The sequence below is a fragment of the Epinephelus moara genome, chromosome 5 (assembly GCF_006386435.1).
Source record: "Epinephelus moara isolate mb chromosome 5, YSFRI_EMoa_1.0, whole genome shotgun sequence".
NCBI lineage: Eukaryota > Metazoa > Chordata > Actinopteri > Perciformes > Serranidae > Epinephelus > Epinephelus moara.
The window spans coordinates 10,735,474-10,756,602 of NC_065510.1; the positions used below are offsets into that span (position 1 = coordinate 10,735,474).

A 21,129-nucleotide genomic window follows, 5' to 3' on the forward strand; every position below is an offset into this window, starting at 1 on the left:
ATCGCGTTCAAAGTCGTCCATTGCAGCTACTATAGTCCAGAGATATTGCTAGGCTAAATAAACAGCTGAGCTCTGTTTACAGGCTACGCTGTCAGTCAGTGTGCGGGCTGGAGATTGGCGGAGCAGAGAGGGGAGGGGGTAAACGAGTATGTGTGTATGAAGTGTGTGTGTTACGCTAGAAGAGTCAGAGTTTGGGACGGAGTCTTTTACCCCCTGGAGTGTTACCGGAGTTTTTGGAGTGCTCAAATAAACTGTCCTTTTTCCCCGAACGCTCCTCTGGTCTCCTGCTCGTGAGGGATTCATTACAATATCGTAACATGGTTTAGATTTCTAAATAAATATTCACTTCATGGCTAGATAGACCTACTCCTGAAAAACTCGTGCGCAAGGCTTTTTGTCCCTACGAGGCCACCGCCATTTACCCGACGGTAGGGGTGAGCGAGTGAGCCCTGCAATCTAGAATTTGACCACTGATGTCACTGTTTTCAACCCATTTTACACACTGGCCCTTTAACCAGAAACAGCTCCGAAATCGGAATCGCCAAACCCACCAGACTCCATTGACATAAACACTTATTTCATCATCTTAAAACACATTTCATTCATAGTCGACAGAAACAAGATAAAACTCAGAAAAGCCATCTCAGTTCATCAGAAACATGCTGGGCCTATACACACTGGTCTGGTGTGTTTGGGGATGGCGATTTCAGGTTAAACAAAAAAGATCCTACTCTTGGACAAAAGGTTTGCCTCTGTAGGGATCCTTTCCATAATGATGTCAGACACTTACAATAACAGACTTAGCCTGACAGTGGCAAAAACAAACAGTTTGGACGAAATATAATGGTGCTCAGTTGCAGACGGTACATTGCCCAGCTGTCGGCTGCAGCACTCTCTCTTAATACTGGACCAGTTTACAATTATTCCCATTGGTCACTGGGGTCCAGATTGTAAAATACTGAAGTTATTTATCACAAGTAATATTGTTATAGCGATATTCAACCATGTAATTGCATTATATTCTGCAGCCGTAATTGAGACCAACTGTCACAGACTTTCTGTGGTGGAGTCAAAGGGACGTACCTGTGTGGGTGCGGAGGTGAGCCTTTAGGTGTGAGCTCTTGGTGTAGGTCTTGGTGCAGCCCGGGTATTCACAGCTGTGGATGGCGGGCCTCTTTTTCCCTGTAGCCCTTCGACCACGCTTTCCCTCCACCCCAACAGGGGGCAGCTGTGGTCCGACCAGCAGAGGCTGCTGGTGGAGGGGAAGGTGACTGGTGGCCTGGCCGAGGGTGTAGTCACAGTAAAGGTTGGCATTGTGGTTAAAATGTGGAATGTAGCTGTAGTGTCGAGGGTCAGGGGTCACAGCCTGAGTTGGTATGAACCTGCTGTCGGGGAAGGTCACCATAGAGGGGTGTTGCTGGGGATAGTAAGGGTTAAAGTCCCATGATGAGACTTTAGTGAGGTTTCCTCTGCCGTGCCTCTCCACACTGCCTCCTTGAGGAAAGACATACTGATCTACATTAGGTTGACTGTGAAACGAAGTCCGACCTGTTTGGTCATCATTATAACCATGGTGGTACAGCACTGGCTGGACTGACGTGGTGGTGATGGTTTCAGCCGGGGACAGGAGTTCAGCCATGAGGCAACTAGCGTTCATCTGCAGATGCTCCTGTCCTGGTCGGTCCTTAAACGTCGCCGCCTCTTCGTACGCTGTGTTTGGGTCTAACTGTGGCAGCCGTTGATCATTGTTGTCCAGAGAGGGGTTGAGGTCAGGTGACGGGTTGCTCCATTCAGACAGCAGGAACTCAATGTCCCAAGATGCCTGGCTGTCATCATCCAGGAGCTCCTCTGTCATTTGTTGAGAGACCTGCAGCTGCTCAGAGCTGTGTGGTGACAGTTTGTTGCTGAGAGAGTCCGGAGGGAGAGAGTCACTCTCAGACTTCCACACCTACATGGTGGTGGAGAGCATTTAGATCACAGTGAAAAACATATAGTAAAAATGATATTCCTGCACCTTGCTTTTTCATTTTAAGGATAGGTTTACAGTACGGTATGAGATTTCCACGGTATGATAACTGTCTCAGAAAATATTGTGTTTTCATGGTATCACATTATTAAAGAATTTATCTTGTCATCAATCAGAATGACCCTTAAAAGATTGAAAACGAAAGAGTTATTTTTGGTTGAACAAACACTTTATAACTACAATTGAAACTTGAAACCCTTTTGTTAACAGAAGTATGTGTTAAAAGTCTCCCCTTTGAAAATAACTAAAATAAAGGAGAGATTCTCCGTCAAGTTGCACTTGTTTTTTCAATATCGTAGATAAGCAAATGTACATGATGTCAAGTTTTTTTTACCACAGTATATCGCTTCAACCATAGTCCATGAATACATTGAGAACATTTTTTGTTGCTGTAACTGTTCCTTCTGGCCATACACAGTCACAGAAATACGTGAAATGAACATGACCTCTTAACACATCACGTGGTGGTGGGCATAAAATGTGTTAAAATTTTGTGCTGGCAACAAGAAAACAATGCCAATACAAACTGTGTAACAGTTTCATACATGTCATTAATGCAGTGAAACAGTTGTGGTATTCAGGTTTCAAGAACAAAAAATACTTGGTTAAATTAGGAAAAGGTAGTTTTGGTTAAAGTAATGGTAGGTGTGGCTGAAGTGAAGTTAACTTAAGTACTTTGTGTAGTTAAAGAAAGTCCGTTAAGTCATGTAACTATGCTAACTTTTGATTTAATAAACTACTAATAATAATAAACTTTATTTACACAGCACCTTTCATACAAGAAATGCAGCACAAAGTGCTTTACAATAAGGGTATTATAAGCACTGAGTGCTTCACGTGAAGATAAACATAATGAACATACAACAGACAAGGCAGTTTAAAACATGGATTAATTTAAAAGTGGTGGTGATTTGAGATCCTGTTAAACAAAATCTCATATAGTATTTCCTCGTGTCACCTTTTAGGCCTTCAGACGTCAGAGCCTGAAATTTCCAGCAGACACAGTCTCACCAACATTGATAACCAAATGTCTTCTCAGTGAACCTCACTGCGGGTATTGTCTGTGCCAGGTACAGGCCACAGCTGAATCTCAAGACAAAATAAATCATAATAATGTCATAAAATCATGACATCACAGTCTCCTGGTTGAAAGTCCATTTTTGTTTGACCGATTCTCCACCCCTCCTGACTTTCTCGCTCTTCACAGTTAATTTGTATGCCCACCACAACAAAAAATTCTTACTGACTTTGCATTGAAATTGTTTTCATGTTGCCAGCACATCATTTTAACACATTTCCTGCCCACCACCAGGTGATGCAAGAGTTTGTGTCCATTTCACATATTCCTGTGAGACTGCGCTGCTCCATACTGGCTGTCAAGACATCCTTTCCCAATATATGTACAACCTAAGTAAGGGAGGATAAAATCTACGGTCTATGTTAAAACGTACTCCAGAGATCGTCTGAAGCCAATATGAGTCTTCAACAGTCTGTTTCAATCACTCAATCATTAGGTGTTTATCTTCCAAATGTTCTTCTTAGTGTGGCTCAGCATGGAAACACTGTCAGAGGGAATTTTTGACTAAAATAACGAACCTCAAAAAATTGTTTTGTCAAACTCAGACCGCTGAAGCCTCATATCAGATCCTGTTGAACTTTCAAAGTCATTTTAACACATGAGAAGTATTATGGGTTTTGTCCCCCATCACTTAACAGTGTAAGGCCAGGCCAAGCCAGGACGAGCAGCACAGTCACCAATAACTCTTATACTGTACATATAGGCGTGTCAGATAGACTTCAAACAATATAAACCTATCCTTTAAGACATTTATTGAGTCAGTATATAAAACTAACATTTCACTTCCTGCAGACCTCCTTCAGGTGATGACTCACATTGCCTTTTTTTTTTTTTTTTTTTTAAGGCCAGGCCAAGCCAGGACGAGCAGCACAGTCACCAATAACTCTTATACTGTACATATAGGCGTGTCAGATAGACTTCAAACAATATAAACCTATCCTTTAAGACATTTATTGAGTCAGTATATAAAACTAACATTTCACTTCCTGCAGACCTCCTTCAGGTGATGACTCACATTGCCTTTTTTTTTTTTTTTTTTTTTTTTTTTTTTTTTTTTACATTACATTAGCGGATGATTCGTCTAAAGCAATTTGAAATAAGTGCATTCAACCTCCATATTTATCTCCAAGTTTCTGGGACAAATCAAAAGTCCAGCATTATAGTCAAGACTGACACATTTGTTAACTCAGTATAAAGTGAAATAATAAATACTGTATCTGTTGAATGTACAAATAATCAGCACAACAATATTTATTAAAAAACTTTCTGTCTCTGTGTAGGAGTGAAAAATAAACGTGATACTTACTTTCATATTGTCAGTGGATTGAGCGAGGTTGGAGAAGGAGCTGAAGGAAGGGAGCACAGCCTGTGTAACAGCCATCAAGTACTTTGATACGACACCGATTGTCAGTGGTGGCAACAGCAGGGAAGTTGCTCTGTCTCTTAATATTATTTATTTAGTTATTCTCTATGTGACCGTCTTCAGCCCAGCTAACAGAAAGTCAAACCTCAGCTCACCAGGCCGCTCATCCCAGTTACAGTCTGCTCAGTGCTAACAGGCCGCAGAAACAGGTTCTCAGAGCTGCCTTCTTTACTCCATTCCTCCCCTGCTATCTCTCGCTCCTCTCTCTTGTCTATCTCTGTCAGCTGCAAGTCTAACTTCAAATCTCTCTTTTTCATGTAGGTTAGGACCGTTAGGAGGTGGAGCGTCATCGTGACTTACTCTGCTGGCCCCCTCTCTTTTTTTTAATCCTTAAAGATTGTTCATTTACACTAAGAAACCATCTCACCTCAACTCACTGTCTTCTTGTTCTGTGAGATTCAGAGCAAAAAGCTCCTCTTCATTTTCATATCCAGACCAAATATCTAAATATTAATGTGATGGTAATACTAAGATCGAACTCCAAATTTCTTCTTTTATTTATTTATTGGCAGCCAGAGGTTTAACAAAAAACAGTTACAAGTAATTTACTTCACGCCTGTTTTGGCAAATATATATATCACAACAACATAAAGTTTTTCAAGGAAATAAATAAATAAAGACGCAAAAAACAACAACAAAAACCCCCACCAAAATTAAATAGATAAAAAAAGAAAACATCAATTTCCATCAGAATTCTCATCAAGACAGCCATCTCTGTCATCTGAGGAAATATACATCATTTTTCTTTTACTGTCAAAGTCACACTTTTAACCAATCAGATACCAAATAAAGGTAAAATATATAAATTAATTGATTAAATTAATTTAATTTGGTGGAAATATGAAAAAAAAATACACTTTTACTTTGAACTGATTTTACTGTTTATATGCATAGGAAGACATATTAGTGTCCAAATGAAATTCTTTGTTTTCTTCCTTCCCTATTCCAACTGAAATGATTGGAGAGGTGTGGACAGATAGGGATGTGTAAGGGTAGGTAGATAGTATATAAATATATGTATATAAAAGCATGTAAGTGTCAGATGAAGAGTGAGTCATTTGGCTCAATAAAAAGGAAATTTAGAAAAAATTCCAAATGAAAATTTATTGAGGTCTTCCCTGTCGGTTGTATTAATTGCTGGAAGTCAAACAAAACTATTTAGTGGAAGGACTGGCATAATCATCTGTCAGTGTTTAAGTACACTTTACTGAATCAGCTTCCTCTTAATTAAGATAGACTACAACATCTTTAAAGGGCTATCAGCTTCTGCTGAGACATTTTGACTGACAGAGATAAGTTAAAGACGGAGGTACAGTTTCTAAAAGCTAGTGCATATGCAATCATTATGACCAGTTTTGTAAATTTATACAAGTGACCACGCCTGTAGCTGTAATGTCATAATATAAGGACACATAAATATGAGGATTCAAACAATATTTGTGTTTTATATTAAATAAATTGCAAATAATGATTGCTGTATTTTTACAGGTTGATGTAAAAGTAACTTTAGGCAAGTTCATTTGTGTGGAACCTTTCAAACACAAAGACAATTCAAAATTTAAAATAGAATTAAATGAGACAAAATAAGAAAGGGATAATTAGAAATAAAATACATAGAAAAATAAAACCATGGACTAGAGCACAATAACAGTGCAGCAACAGCTCTGTAAAAAATTGTCTCTTGCCACATTCTCACACAGACACTTGAACCTAAACTAACCAAACAACAACTTTTGAAACAAAACAAGGAGGAGGTGTTAAACTCACTGCATATAAAATTAAATAAACAAAAAGGGGTGATGTTTACTTGTAATTATTTGATGATAATAGTAGAAATTGATAGCTATATTCCATCAAATCTTTCTAATATTTAAAAAATAACTAAATATATTGGGAAACTGCATTAATTAATTACAAAAAAATTGCAAGTATTAAAAACAGATATTGATAAATTGAATTGAACGGAACCATTAGTCAAGCCACTTCACAATGTATTATAAGTTTTATAAAATGCTGTAAAGTTATCCCGCTCACACTGCGCTGAGTAAAGCAGCGCTCTCCATGTTATTTTTCATTCACAAGTAAACTTTACTATCAGATGTCTGGCCACTATCTAGTAAACCACGCTTTGGCACAGAGTGCAGAGTGTATTGGTGCACGTACAGTGAAGTGTGTGCACGTGTCATGTTAATATGGTGTGTGTGGACCGCCTATAATAACAAGCTTGTATAGTTCCATCACAGAGATCTCAGCAAAACTGTTGCTGATAATTTATTACAGAGACATTTAACATGAATACATGACGCTAATATATTGATAAATAATAGTAAACACATGAGGAAGTTGGTTTAACTCATGAACAAACAGACTAACAAGCAAAACTGAAAATGATTCAGTTTCTAATTCTGCAGTTAAAACCGGATCCTCTTTGTTGAGCCAGTACTTCTACTAGCTTTAACACACACTCAAGAAACAGGTCGGTCTGAGGATGTGCGGCTCTAACTTCTCAGAAGACCTATGTGTGAAAGGTGATTATATTCTGGCTGCTGTTTATCTGCGAACACGGGGCAGCGGCAGGCTGCTGTCGTCTCACAGATAATGGCCTCCTGACTGCTGCTGATCTCTGATGACGAGCCCACCACTGATAAAGACGCTCTCTCTGCCTCAGAGTGATGACTACACAAGACATCCACTACACAGGCTGAAAACTGTGCTGGCAGCCTCTTCATGGCGTTAGACACAAGATCATCTACAGTTTGTTTGGAGGAGAGTTCACGTCCAAAGCCAAAGACTAACTTGTGAATTTGTGTGTGAGTGATACCACAGGACAGAAGGGCATTAAGAAGAGATCATGTGCTTTATGTATCATAGGAATGTATAAATATCCACCAAACAAATATGTAATTAAAAATAATTATAAAATAGTCTGGAAATAAAACATAAAAATAACTGAGATTTTTAGACTATGCATATAGGGAGCCTACAACATTGATATGAGGGACCTGGATCACTTATTCTGTTTTAATATTTCCACCTTCTTTTCCAGAAATTCTTCTTATTTGTCTTTTGATATCCCGTCTGGGCTTCTGATGTGACATGAATTTGTGGAGAAAGTAAACATTTGTAGCTGCAAAGTAAAGAGATATTACAAGAGATATAACATTAGCAGTATTAACTGATGGAAAACGTTGTCAACACCACCAGAACAACATCTGTCTTTGTCTCCATCCAGTGGCCGCATGCTGTCAATGTGCCAACGGCTTTAAAAAATTCAACATGGTGAGTTAAAATAATAATAATAACGTTACAGCCAGTTACTCAGTGTTTAAAATATGTTGGTGTAACAGAAAACTTTTTAAAAAAAATCTGAACGCCGACATTTTCCAGCTGTAACACGGAAGTGCTTTTACCTACTTGGTTGCCATAGCAACAGACAGACGCAGCCGTCTAAACACGAGTTCAACAACCGAAATTAGCTTGTTAGCGCTTACACTTTGTGTTCACGAAGGAGTTAAGATAAGAAAAGAAGTGTTTGAGTAAGTTCTTTACAGTTTTTGTTAAGTTATATCCCTTTCTTGTCGCGTTTCTTACATGTAGAGTCAACAACTTCTTTCTGATGTTCAGCTTTGGCCGTTGGTCACCCAGCCGTTAGCGCACCAAGGCTGGTTAATATAACCACATTGAAGCTAAGCTACTTTTTGCTAAGTCAAGATTTCTTTTTATCTGTAATATTACATCCGGTCAGTGGTGGAGGAGGTATTCAGAGGCTTTACTGTGGTAAAAGTACTAATACCACACTGTTGAAATATTCTACAGTAAGTGTAAGTAAAAGTGTGTAAGTACAATTAGGATAGTTAATTATCGGAAGTAAAAAATACACAATGCAGAAAATTTTAAGTAAATTTGATGAAACAAAAAAAATTAAATAAAGGAAAAGCAGCTAGTAGTCGTATTTGAAAAAGCAGAATCATGAAATGTTTTTGCATGAATAATTAAATGATCATCAAAACTGTTGCTGATTAATTTTCTAATCTGTTAACTAATTGTTGCAGCTGCACTTGTATATTTTCATATGGTTTGTGCACAAAAATCTTAATTTGTAAGATAACCAGTAACTAAAGTTTTCAAATAATTTTGATTAAATCAAAAGTGCAATATTTTACTCTTAAGTATCGTTGAGTCGAACTATAAAGTGTCATAACATAAAATACTCAATTGTCAATACTGTATTTTTCAGTTGTGGTGTTTCCTCCATGATGGAAACAAAAATAAAAAAATAAAAATGTGGTCACAAAAAAATAACATAAAATACTCAAGAAAAATTAAAGTACCTCAAATTTGTACTTAAGTACAGTACTTGGGTAAATGCACTTAGTTACATTCCACCACTGCGCTCAGTACGTTTTATTTGTTAGTTGGCATTAAAACTGTAAACCAGAAAATCTCATTCAGTGTCTCAAGCTACAGGATTTGTCTAAATGAGTGACATCTCACTGTTAGAGATTTTACAAATTAAATTTTAGCTGTAGCATTCAATATAACAGAGACAAATTACCACTAAACCCCAGAGATGATGGATAATATCTGTGTGTGTTTGAGGTTGCAGATGGAGGCTTCCTCACAGAGTAAAGACAGCAGAGGAGGACTATGGAACAACCCCAGAGCCACCCAGTACAGCAAGGAGACCCAGGATATGCTGAGATGTGAGATGATAATGCAGTTATTGATATTCTGGTGTGAATGGGAAACACATATAGGAGCTGACGGTGTGTGCATGTCTGGGTACATTCAAGTAAGTCTGTGTGCATTCATCATTGTGTTGCTTGTGCTTTGAGATTTTAATCTTTCTCTCTCCTGGTGCTCAGTGATGATGCAGGAATCAAGACTCACCAACGTGCAGAGAAAACAGCTCAACAAAAGCCTCAAGAGTAAGTGTGAGACTGAATATAGTGGAGTATACACAGACATTAAGTATAGATATTTTAAATATTGTTATTGTATTTTAATGTGATAAGGTGTTTGCCACACACAGGTATTGCACAACTCACTATATGACATGCTAAGAATCCAGATTATATAACATTGTGACTCAAGGATACAAGGATAAAAGGGGCTCTTCCAGTATTTTTTCCCCCAAAACGTTTAGTTTAATCCTGTACAGCCACATAAAAACTTTTTTTTTTTTTTTACTTTCCCCGACAGATGCAGCAGCATTACAACTGACCTCTGACCCCACATCATCAGCTTCCCCCTCTCAGCCTAAAACCAGTAAATCTGTCCCGATGTTCCTGCCAGGCAGGACTCAGAAACGCAGCGCTGAATCTTGTCGCTCTGGGAACAACTACGTCAGAGAAAAGTTCACCCCTGGTCCTATAAGTATGTTCTTGAGGCTGACACTATCCTTAATTCTGCATTTATGTGTTTTAACAAGCCAATATTGCAAACAAATGCATACACTGTAGGTCACTGAATTTGGGTAACCTTTTTTGTCTTATTCTATGCATCCTGAGAGACATTCAGCATCCTTGTCATCTTTTTTTTCACCCTAGGAGACCTAGAGAAAGAGAAGAGGAGGCTTCAGAGTATACTGGCAACAGGAAAAGAAGAACTCACAGCTGCATCTTCCCAAAAAGTTCCCGCATGTCAGAACCCAGATGCGTCAGAGGAGAAAGACCGGTATCAGGAAGGTGAGGCTGACTGCACGGAAACAGATGATCCACTAGAGTTACATGAACTGCAGTAACAGAGAGGAAATGTTCCCCATTACAACCTGAACACAAACACTGAATTTGTTTTGTCTAACAGAACCAGATGTTTCAATTATGTTCAAGTCTGTTTCTTTTTATGTCAGCCTGAAGCAGATTCTGCTTTGTGCTCCTCTGCTTGACTAAATATATCCAATGCTTCTAAAAGAAGTCTAATATTAACTTGTTTCTTTTGTAGTTCTGGATGAGATAGAGGAGAGAAGACAGTTTCTGGCAGATATGGCCTCTCTGGGTCAGGAGGCGCAGTACATTGGCATCATTAACACGGAGATATCTCAGGTAAACAAACTTAAATGAGTCCCTGCTATGCTGTTGAGGCGTTTTAGAAATCTTTTGGTAATGGGTGTTTTAACTAAATTGATTTATTGTTGTGTATCTTTATTCTGATGTTCTTTTAAACACTGTAATTAGATACTGACACAACTCAATTGCAATGTAATTAGATCCTTACCATGGCAGTCTGGTTTAAGGCATTTAGGCACAGACATCAGAGGAAAAGAGTATTACTGTGTCTATTCAGTTTGAAAAAGCAGCTGAACTTAAAGGGGAATTCTAGTTTTTTTTTCATCCAGAACCCTGTTGTCCCATGTCTTTGTGTCTCTGACTTTTGGGGGAAAGAAAATTTGAAGTTTGTATAGTATTGAGAGAGCCAGCAAACACTCAAGGAAGGTGTGCACCGTCAATTTACGTCCATTCCAAGTGCTTGTTTTTGCAACTGACAGGCTCAGATCATTATTATTATGAGTGACATACAACATTATGGAGACGACCCTACAAACAAATGAAACGTTTTTCCATTTGTTTCACTTGTTCTGTTTTGTGTGCAAGTCTCCCTAAAGAAGTCTCGATCTGAAATCCTTTAGATAAGAGTTCACTTTCTGTGCTCCAACAGAACAAACTATTACTTGCACTCCTCTTTTCAATTCTTAGTCATGTGTCCACTGTTTTCTTCCTGCAACAAGTCGTCACCTCATGAGATTCAGAACGAGACTTCTTGTAAGCAAGACGTGTACACAAAACAACACAGAACAAGCCAAACGTGCAGAAAATGTTTCTGTTGGAGCCATATGTTTTTGTGTTTAATGTACTATCCCGCCACGCCACTAGGTGGCTTATGTTACTGGCTGAGGCAGGCCATAGTATTTAAGTTCATGCCAGTTAATGATGGTGCTTGGATTAAGATTTATATGGCTGTATTTATTTGAACTTTATGTTGAAAATGATTGGAGGTTATACATTACGGACACTGGTGAGAAATAAACGTATGATGATATAAAGAACTGGTTAAGATTGCAAAGTTTCTGAGTGCATGTCCAAACTATTCAGTCAATTAGCAGCCAGTAGCAGCTAAAGCACTACAGTCAGTCACTGCAGTTTCATTTCTCTGTAGGATCCTTTCCATAATGTTTTCAGACAATTCTAACACCAATCTGAGCCTGTCAGTGGCAAAAACAAGCAGTTTTAGTGGAAGTGAATTGACGGGGCACACTTATTGTGACTGGTCACATTGTAGCCTGCCAGCTGCACCACCCACTCTCAATACTGGACCAATTTCAAAACTAGTTGTTCCCACGAGTCATTAAAAAAAATTAACAGGAATTCCTGTTTAAACCTGTGCTGTGTCATGACTTCATTAACAGAGGATCCGAGAACTGCAGCTGCTGGAGAAGGACTACAGTTGTGAGAAGGGTCACTGCCACTGACTGAACATTGACTTGGAAATCAGGTGCAAGCAGTGAAACTTCAAATACAGTTCAGGAATGGTTTGGATATGGATATGTGTTTGGTAGTGATGTCTGCAAAGAGGTTACTGCTGACCGGCTGCACTGTGATGTCAGGCTGTGAAAGCATTAAACTTACAAGACACATGAACTACTTGCATTAAGTTATTTTATTCCTCTGCCTTCCAGTGTCAGTATTTTTTATAATCCTGCTGCTGTTTTCGGACGACGTATAGCTCAACAGAAACGTGGCGCTACAGAAGCCCTTGGTTCCAGCCGGACAGGAAGACAGGCACAGAGCGGAAACACAGACACGACAGAGATTACCATTTAAAATGGAGGACAAATAGACAATCTAACTGACGGAACAGGAACAGAGTGAGTAAACATACTGACATTTACATTAGCTCAAACAAATGAAGCTTATCCACATATGAAATTAAATAAATGGCACTCGTACAAACAATATTAACACGTTTTTTTTTTTTTGTCCTATCCACTTGTAAGGCAAAACATGGGAACATACAGAAAGGCATAGTAAAATATAAATTAATGATTGCATATTCAGTTTTTCCCCAATTGTTAAAACTGTTATAAGCTGGTGCTTCGCTACAGTTGTTAAAATACTGTAAATCTGCTTTTTCTAATATTCATTATTGCATGTGACCTTTCATGTTAATAAACTGTCTACAATGCTCTCCTCCAGACTTCACATCTTCTACATTAATCTGATCTAGAGTCTCCCACACCCACTAATACTGTACTATGTTCATCCACACCTTTGATGATATGCATTTACACTGACACCATTGCAGAACTAAAGAAGAAAAACTAGGAAACCACAGATGATCATAACATAGCAGCTAGAAGAACTTAGGTATCCATTGTCGATCGAGCATTTCAAGGGCGATGTTGCGAGATTTAAAGCAGAGCTCATCTTTAAAAACGACAGTAAAATGTTTTACTTTCACTCGTACCACAGGCTCAAACCAATCATGACGTGAAACCTCCTCAGAGCTGCTGACCTTTGGAGTCAAGGAGGGGAATTCAACGAGCGTAAATCAGGAACAGATTAAAAACCTTCGATATCAGCGAACAACTTGATTCCAACTGACTTCACTCAAGCTGATGAGTCGCACCTTTGCAGAGCCTTGATAAAAGGATAGTGAAGGAACATACAACAATTCAGTGCAGTAATTTAGAAACCTACTCTTCACTAGCTTGAAAGGTTGGAGAACTTAAAAACACATCGGCTCTTACAACAGTTAATATACTGTCTCTTTAAAACACACAAAGGCAACTGAAAATAGTCACTGCAGAGACTTTTTGGAGAAGCGTCACAAGATGTGAGCAGGAAGTGTTTTGGGTTGCACTTCCGCCTCATTAATGACAGTTAAAGGACACCTCATCTTCTTGATCTGCTGCATTTTCTTTTCGCATGTCCTTTTTTTCATTTTCCTTAGTCATGTTAAAACAGTCTCATATCCTCTTAGAGGAGAATGTGTCCTTTCTATGGTGATTTCTCCTTGCGGGGGCTGTGGCTCTTGCCTGGTTCTCCTTTATGGCTCAGCCGCTTGAGCACCTTAATGGGTTTGAACTTTGCTCCTTTTTTCTTGTGCTGGTCAACGTCTGGATCCTTGTGGAAGTCTGATAAGGGGAATAAAAACGGAGTGTGAGGTTAAAATTTAGGGGGGAAAAGTGTCACATGAGATGTCACGGTTACATTTTATGTTGATAAAATACTCTAATCTGAAGAGCCTACCTTTTTTCTTTAGCATGGCCTCCATAAGTTTATCCTCCTCTTCTTCCCTGTGACAATGGATGTTAGATTGCTGTTAGCTATAAAGTATCATTGATCAACACACTGTGGTTCACTACAGAGGTACACAGTTAAAGGGTAAGTAAGGTTTTATTCAACCTGGATGCTTTTCCTCATGTTTTAGTGTCTAATGGAAACAACAATCTTTGAAACTGGTCCAGTATTGAGTGAGAGCACTGCAGCAAGCAGCAGCTGAGCAAGCTGCAGTGTCAACACTCAGGGCATGTTTGCACCATCAATTTACGCCCACCAAAAGTATTTGTTTTGCCAATGACAGCCACAGATTGTCATTTTAATTGCCAAACAACCTTAGGAAAAGATTCCTACAGAGATAGATCTTTTTGTTAAGAGTAAGATCCTTTCTGTTTAACCAGAAACAGCGTTAAAGGTTTTTTGGGGGGGGAGTTTTTCCTTATCCGCTGCGAGGGTCCTAAGGACAGAGGGATGTTGTATGCTGTAAAGCCCTGTGAGGCAAATTGTGATTTGTGATATCGGGCTTTATAAATAAAATTGAAATTGAATTGACATCTGAAGGTTTTTGTGAATTTTATTTAGTGTCCATCGACTTTTAAATGTGTTTCACGATGATATAATTACTGTTTATATAATGGAGTCTGGTGTTTTTGGTGATTGCGGTTTTGGAGCTGTTTCTGGTTAAACAAAAAGGATCTTACTCTTTCGCAGAAAGGTCTATCTCTGTAGGGATCCTTTCTCCAAATCATCAGACACTTAGAAATACTATCTGAGCCTGTCTGTGTAAAAAAACAAGCACTTCTCGTGGACATACATTGACCGTGTGTACGTGCCTTGAGTGTTTACGCTGCAGTGCTTTTCGCTGCTGCAGGCTGCGGTGGTATCTCTCAATACTGGACCAATTTCAAATATTGTTCCCATTACATACTTAGACACAAAAACATGGGAAAATAGTTTCCGGCCTGAAAATACTGAACTTAACTGCCACTCATTGATTACCTCTGCCTGTCCTGGTCCATGTTGTTGACAATCTGGTTGCGCTGTTCGATGATGGTAACCAGCTCAGCCATCAGCTCCTGCTCTCGACTCTTGTCCTCGTCTGTCCAGTCTTTCTCTGAGGAAGGATGATAATGAATTATTTAATTAAGGTTCTTTCAATTGTATTAACATGCAACGTGAGTTCACAAGGTGCACTTTTGAATACCTAAAGTAACAGATCAGTAAGTATAAACGTGGACATTCTACTTCATCTACCATCCTATCAGGGAAGATGATCAGCAGAGAGACAGACTGTGTGACTGAGCAGTGTAAGTACTGCTGGAGGAGTTACAGTCATGTTAATGGAAACTAAATTTCCTCCCTCTGGGTTGTATCAATCCACCAACCAGTCAAGTTGCAGTTCACATCCAGATATGTCCAGACTCATATACAATATGTAGTGAAGACTTGGAAGGAAGTGAGTAAAAAGAGGAGTGACAGCTTTATCTGTGTGTGGATGTACAGGTGAAGTGTTGGTGGCAGTAATTTGCTTTGTAACATGAGTTGTGCGTTACAAACAAGGCAATGAATTAGACTCTGAGTTCTCTTGACACGAAGAAGCCAAACACACCTGGTTTGTTGAGAAGACACCTCAGCTCATACTCCACGTCAGCTTGCCTCTCCTCCAGGTTCTGCTGCTTCGCTCTGCAACATATTACACAGAACGTTACACATTGGTAACCTTCTATTACAGCTGTGCTTGTACACTTTACTTCTACACTCTTTAAAATTAAACTAGAACTACTGCCTTGTGGTTATATGTCTCTGCCAACCAGTCCAGCTACAGTTTACAGCCATGTCTGCCCTCATCTTCAACCCAGCAGCAGAGAGGATCTATACAATCAACAGTTTCAAGATGGACACCCAAGATTAGTGTCACCAATTCAGTATCTAAAATGTCTTCCCTTCTGTTCCTGAGTTATGGTGTGAATAATGACCAGAAAAGTGTTTTTGCTGAACACTGTGATGCCACAGTGAAGCTGACCTTTGATCTGTTAGATATAAAATGACATTACTTCATATTTATATCCTGTTGGACATTTCTGTGAAATTTTGTCATAATTAGTGTATGAATTCTTGGGTTATGGCCAAAACATGTTTTACAAGGTGACCAGTTCATCCCTGAGTCCAAGTGGACCTTTGTGCCAGATCTGAAGAAATTCTTATAGGCATTCTTGAGACACTGTGTTCACGAGGATGGGATGGACTGATGGACAGTTGGACAACACGAAAACATAATGCATCCAGCCACGTTTGTCACCAACACAGAGATTTAAAAAAAGGCTGCAATTGAGAAAACATCCCATGTGAATAACTGTGTGTGTGTGTGTGTGTGTGTGTGTGTGTGTGTGTGTGTGTGTGTGTGTGTGTGTGTATATAATGTAATAAGCATATGACTGCATACCGGAGAACTGGATTACACAACTTTTTAAATAAACATTTTGATGTTGACATTTTCATTGCATCAGAAATGGCTTCTACTTTAGCAATCTCCTTTCCCCTTAAAGGCATGCATTTAAAAAAGCTGGGTGCTATATTTCTGAAAGCCTTCTCTGGACAACTTTTACCGAACTCACGGAGGTGTGAAGGAGAAATCACTGATTGACATCTTAGAATTATGATTCTGACATTTGCTCACTGCCTTAGTCTGATACTTACGTGTAGACCAGCTCAGCTTCTCGTCGCACTAAAAGGTGTTTCTCATGGATGAGAGTGAACCAGTCCACCAACAGGCTCTCCTCGTCCTCATCTGAAAACACAGAAGAGAAACACAGAGATATATTTGTAATGATTCTTAATTGATGTACTGTTCTTCATCCATTTACTGGGTGATCGGGTCTTTTTATAATCCAGTACAATACTTAAGTGAGTTATTTAACATGGAGCAGCCATGAATACAGTGAACCTAAATTTTATGCATTGCATGAAGGGACAGCTTCATATCTTTGCAATATTTAACTGGCCTTTCACCCATTTAACTCAAGAAACTCCATTAGAAACAGTGTGATAAGTTACCGTTCGGGTTGTCTCTCAACTTCTTCTCCAGCTCCACTCCCCTCTGCTCCAGTTCATCCAGCTGCTTCTCCAGCTGACCCATCTCCACATGGATGTCCTCTACTGGGATGTACTGGTCTGACTGCACCTGGACGGATGTTTGGACGAGAGGAATCATTTGAGTACTTCTTCATCCATTGTATATTTTTTTCTATGCTTAAACATTAGGTATGTTTTCTCTTTAGTTTTTTTACCTTGCGTTTGATGAGAGGGAAGCCATGGCCAGGGGCCGGGGGCCTGGCAGGACGAGGGCCTTTTGGTGGTTTGGATTTGGATTTAGCCGGTGAGGGAGAAGCTTTCCTGTTGAATGGGTTCTCCTTGCAGATCCGCTGGAATGAGAAGAGATACAGCTGGAGTATAATGGTCCAGTGTACTGCTTTTTATTGCTTTATTTAGAGGTGGACCAAAGATGGTATAAAATAATGGACACCTTGTAGCCTTGAGTTTGGCATTTTGGCTATCATCATCTTGGTTTTTTGGAGCCAGCAAGACCATATTTGGACAAGAGGGTGGAGATTACCCTAACGCTAGCTGCTAGCTTGGTTAGCATGGTACATGTACAGCTGTGGTTAACTGATAATAACTAATGTTTTAACTTGCAAGACCTAGAACTGCAAGCTCTAAATATCCCTTTTGGCACAACAGGAGAGGATCACATGCACCTGGCTCCAGTCAAACACTACACTGTCCTTCGCTTCTCTTTTGGCCCGACAGTCAGTATTGCTAAGATGGAAGAATGTTGCCCGCCCACCCATGCTCAGTGGCTGAAGGACATCATGTTCGGTCTAAACCCTGAAAAAATTTGCTACTTGGTCTGCAACTCAAATAAACAAAATAAAAACACCAGGTGTGCGGACCTTTCCTGAAATACACCCGTCACTCAAAGTGGCCAGGCTCTTAATTATGCATAACTTTAATCCTTAATATCATTAAAACAGGTGAGTTATATAAAAATTCATCGTCTCTACAGTCGTCATGATGGGGGAAATTATCTATCGAGGCCAAAACTGTTTTTGTGCCAGGCTGTAGACGTGTTTATTTCTGCCCTAAAGTTGGGTTTTATCACGGGGGTCTGTCGAGTTTTTAGAGCCAGCCTCAAGTGGCCAGTTTTTGGTACTTCCTTACTGGCTTCAATTTTCAGTCCCGGAGGTAGCTGCTTGAGGGGGACCTATTACCTTATTGTGTGTCGGGGTGACTCCTGAAGCCAATGGGCTGGGTGCTGTTGGGGGTCGTGGTGGAGGGTCTCTGGGCCCTTTGGCCCCAACGCTGCGGCTGGTCTGTGGAGTGGCTGGAGCTGAGCTGGCATTTGATGGCATGGGGGAAGGGTAGGGGCTTAGGGAGGCATGAGGCAGACGCTCAGTCGAGGAGGAGGAAGGAGATGCTGTAGAGTCGCACGGCGAACAGATGGAAGGCTCCGAGACACTTTTGGTGAAGGAGTGTTCCTGGTCGCTGCTGGCACTGCCACCGCCACCCAAAGGGGGATGGGAGGAGCTGTGGTCCGAGCCAGAAGACAGACTCTCTGTGCTGAGAGCTGGAGAGGGAGAGCAAGAGGAGGGCTGAGAGTGAGAGGAAACTGAAGAGGAAAGGAGGTTTAGTAAAAAACAAAAAGGCAAAAAGGGCAGAAATGAAACAAAGTAGTTGAGACAGATTGAAATGGAGAGGGGATGGGAAGAGAACAAAAAACAATGAGCATCTGTATTAAACGTCCCACTCTCTCTCTCGTTTTGTTCTCCAGCCTCATTGTTCCAGCTCAGCTGGGCCAAAGTGCTGACTTACATTTTATATCTGAGGGTGTTTGAATCAAATAAACTGATTTCATCCAGTAAACTGAAAGTATGTTGCCAGTTAAACCAGTTTGCATAAAATTAAACCAGTTTAACCCCTGTGCACTGGACTGGACCTGCATATCAACCCAACTCTACGGGGTACTTAAATCACAATGGTAGCCAAGATCAATGTCAGTAAAATTCAACGCTGACCAAACTGACCTTGGTGACCTGCAGGTGGCTGTGGAGCACGAGGCGCCGGCCGTTTCTTGCTCTTGGCGCTTCCCGGGCTGGCAGAGCGGGACGAGCTTCCTCCACTAGGGGGAGTGTCTGCACCTGTCGTAGCATCAGCTGCCTGAGTGATGCTGTACCATGGGTGACTAGCAACAATTGTGGAAGGAATCGCACTGCCTTCGTTTCCCTCTTCCTCTGCTACCTCGCCATTTTCATCATCGTCGTCCTCCTCGAATGGGTTGGCGGGCACAGGAGGCGTGCTGGGTCTGGAGCCGTCCCCTTTGAGAGAGGACAGAGAGCCTGTATTGGGAGGGGTTGCCAGTCCGGCAGGGGGAGGGGGAGGGGCTTTCTTCTTCTTGGGTTCTGATTGGACCAGGGCGAGCCAAGGTGGGTCTTTGGGTTTATGGGAGCCACTGGACAGGCTGGACAGTGAGACATACAGATAGGGATGGAGGGGTCACAGAGGGGAAGACAACAAAATACAGCCAATGGAGGCATGACGGGGCAAACACCTACAAGACTATGATGATATGATCAAGGTCAGTGAAATGGTGGCAATGGACATAAAAAGAGGCATTTAACAGAAGTCTCATTACCTTCCAGGAGACTGTGACCTTGCTCGAGGTTTGGGAGGAGTCGGAGGCTTCAGATGTTCACCTGTGATTACAAGAAAAAAGTGAGGATGAGTATCAGCAGATCCTCTTTTCATCTTTGATAATTTATATTCCACAGTGAGTACACACCAGCTGTAAGGCCATCTGCCGTGCGGGGTAGCCGAACTCGAGGTGCAGGGCGAGGAGGAGGGGTCGGTTCAGGGATCCGGCGGGGTGCAGGTACTGGCCGACTGGCAACTTCATTGTGACTGACAGGTGTAGAAGGGAGGTCCCCATTGGTCGTTAATTTGGCTGGTGTCTTGGTATCTTCCTCTTTCTCCCCCTCTTCCTCCTCTTCATCGCTCTCATCAAAAGGGTTGGGAGGAGAAGAAGAACGCGGTGTCTCCTCTGTCCCTCCGCTGCCATCCATCTCCTTTGCTTTCTCCAAAGAGTCTGCTGCACTTGTTGTAACAGCAGCGACTGTGTCAGAGTCATTGGTGGGCGTGTCAGCATCATTGATTTGGTTTACCGGAGGAGTCTTTGCCTGTTCCCTCTCGGAGGGCGAGGTGTGAGGAATTGTGCTGCGACCTATCCTGGCAGACCCACCTACGACTGGTCTCTTACTAAGATCTGGCCGGCCATTCTGATTGGTTAAAGCATGTCTTGCGAGGTGATGTGTACAGACCAAGGCGCCAGAGTCGCTTCCTAATTTGTAGGACCCAGGAAGCAACGTGCTGTGACACTCTGTGCACCTGAGACAACAAGGACACGGGACAACAGTAAGACACTGAGATTATTAAGATATAAAGCCACAACAGATCAAAAACATGAGCTGATTTGTCAAAATAATACACACAGTAATCTGGTATTCTTTAATAGGTACACAATCTAGTTGTTAACTAATTTAGTTCTGCTCCTAAAGTCATAATCCTTTAGATTTTCATGAAATCAGATTCAGTATTCGACAGTTGGCATTTTTCCAGCAGTAGCCAAACAATATATTTATATTCTCCAATTATCTTTCTATGTAGTAGTTTTCATCTTTAGTGGCGGGGTCCGCCATTTCCACAGGCTGTTTAAACTGCTCACCTTCACACGATAAATTCACAAGAAATGAAACGTGATCACACAAATCGCTTCTTACAGCTGCTTGTTCACATTAAAAGCTTTGAACTAGTGAAACTTGGGCAGCGTTGATCATGGCGTCATAGACCCCTTTACAATTGATGTCAACAAAAATGTGCTCATGCATGATGGCATTGGAAGTGGCATATTTGCCCAAACCATTCAGTTCGAAAGCTTTAACCCTATGGGCCCTAGGCGTTTTTGGGGTATTTTTACTACCTTTACTTTTAAGCTCATATCACAGTCATTATAAAGGCCACACACACATGCTATATCTTGTTTTTTTCAGGACAATCTGGGTTAACCAGATTTGCCATCATTTCATGTCCTCCTATGTGCCTGTATTTTATATTAATTTTTATATCAATGAAAAAAACAAATCTGTGTTACTAAATTCTTACATTTTTACATGTATCTCACCATAGCAAGTTGGAAAATTACATATTCTACCATATATGAAGAGGGGAGACTCTCTGGAATCTGGCAATATAAGAACCATGATGCTGGGACATT

General features: G+C 40.6%; 3 protein-coding genes across 10 annotated transcripts in view; 1 reads left to right on the forward strand and 2 right to left on the reverse strand.

The window, feature by feature from the left end:
• Positions 1 to 4,760, reverse strand: part of klf1 (Kruppel-like factor 1 (erythroid)) — an 8,768-nt gene extending 4,008 nt beyond the window's left edge. The window contains exons 1-2 of the mRNA XM_050043979.1: positions 4,411 to 4,760; positions 1,084 to 1,948 (exon numbers count right to left, since the gene is read on the reverse strand). Of these exons, the coding sequence (XP_049899936.1) occupies positions 1,084 to 1,948; positions 4,411 to 4,485 (940 nt within the window). The 5' untranslated portion in view covers positions 4,486 to 4,760. The remainder of the gene's footprint in view (positions 1 to 1,083; positions 1,949 to 4,410) is intronic.
• Positions 1 to 12,501, forward strand: part of c5h22orf23 (chromosome 5 C22orf23 homolog) — a 25,758-nt gene extending 13,257 nt beyond the window's left edge. Inside the window, exons 2-9 of one of the 7 annotated variants that reach the window (XM_050043982.1) lie at positions 7,760 to 7,806; positions 9,127 to 9,230; positions 9,393 to 9,455; positions 9,730 to 9,903; positions 10,077 to 10,214; positions 10,471 to 10,571; positions 11,933 to 12,018; positions 12,203 to 12,501. In XM_050043982.1, coding sequence (XP_049899939.1) covers positions 7,760 to 7,806; positions 9,127 to 9,230; positions 9,393 to 9,455; positions 9,730 to 9,903; positions 10,077 to 10,214; positions 10,471 to 10,571; positions 11,933 to 11,995 — 690 coding nt within the window. In that variant the 3' untranslated portion in view covers positions 11,996 to 12,018; positions 12,203 to 12,501. Of the gene's footprint in view, positions 1 to 7,085; positions 7,338 to 7,759; positions 7,807 to 7,922; positions 8,064 to 9,126; positions 9,231 to 9,392; positions 9,456 to 9,729; positions 9,904 to 10,076; positions 10,215 to 10,470; positions 10,572 to 11,932 lie in introns of those variants that run through there. The other 6 variants (XM_050043984.1, XM_050043986.1, XM_050043983.1 and 3 more) reach the window with 6 other exon arrangements.
• The window catches only part of micall1a (MICAL-like 1a), a 20,980-nt gene continuing 12,016 nt past the window's right edge, over positions 12,166 to 21,129 (reverse strand). Inside the window, exons 6-16 of one of the 2 annotated variants that reach the window (XM_050043964.1) lie at positions 19,642 to 20,243; positions 19,495 to 19,555; positions 18,887 to 19,320; positions 18,074 to 18,429; positions 17,093 to 17,227; positions 16,860 to 16,986; positions 16,503 to 16,593; positions 15,415 to 15,488; positions 14,805 to 14,919; positions 13,776 to 13,822; positions 12,166 to 13,660 (exon numbers count right to left, since the gene is read on the reverse strand). In XM_050043964.1, the coding sequence (XP_049899921.1) occupies positions 13,524 to 13,660; positions 13,776 to 13,822; positions 14,805 to 14,919; positions 15,415 to 15,488; positions 16,503 to 16,593; positions 16,860 to 16,986; positions 17,093 to 17,227; positions 18,074 to 18,429; positions 18,887 to 19,320; positions 19,495 to 19,555; positions 19,642 to 20,243 (2,179 nt within the window). In that variant the 3' untranslated portion in view covers positions 12,166 to 13,523. Of the gene's footprint in view, positions 13,661 to 13,775; positions 13,823 to 14,804; positions 14,920 to 15,414; positions 15,489 to 16,502; positions 16,594 to 16,859; positions 16,987 to 17,092; positions 17,228 to 18,073; positions 18,472 to 18,886; positions 19,321 to 19,494; positions 19,556 to 19,641; positions 20,244 to 21,129 lie in introns of both variants that reach the window. The other variant, XM_050043963.1, reaches the window with a different exon arrangement.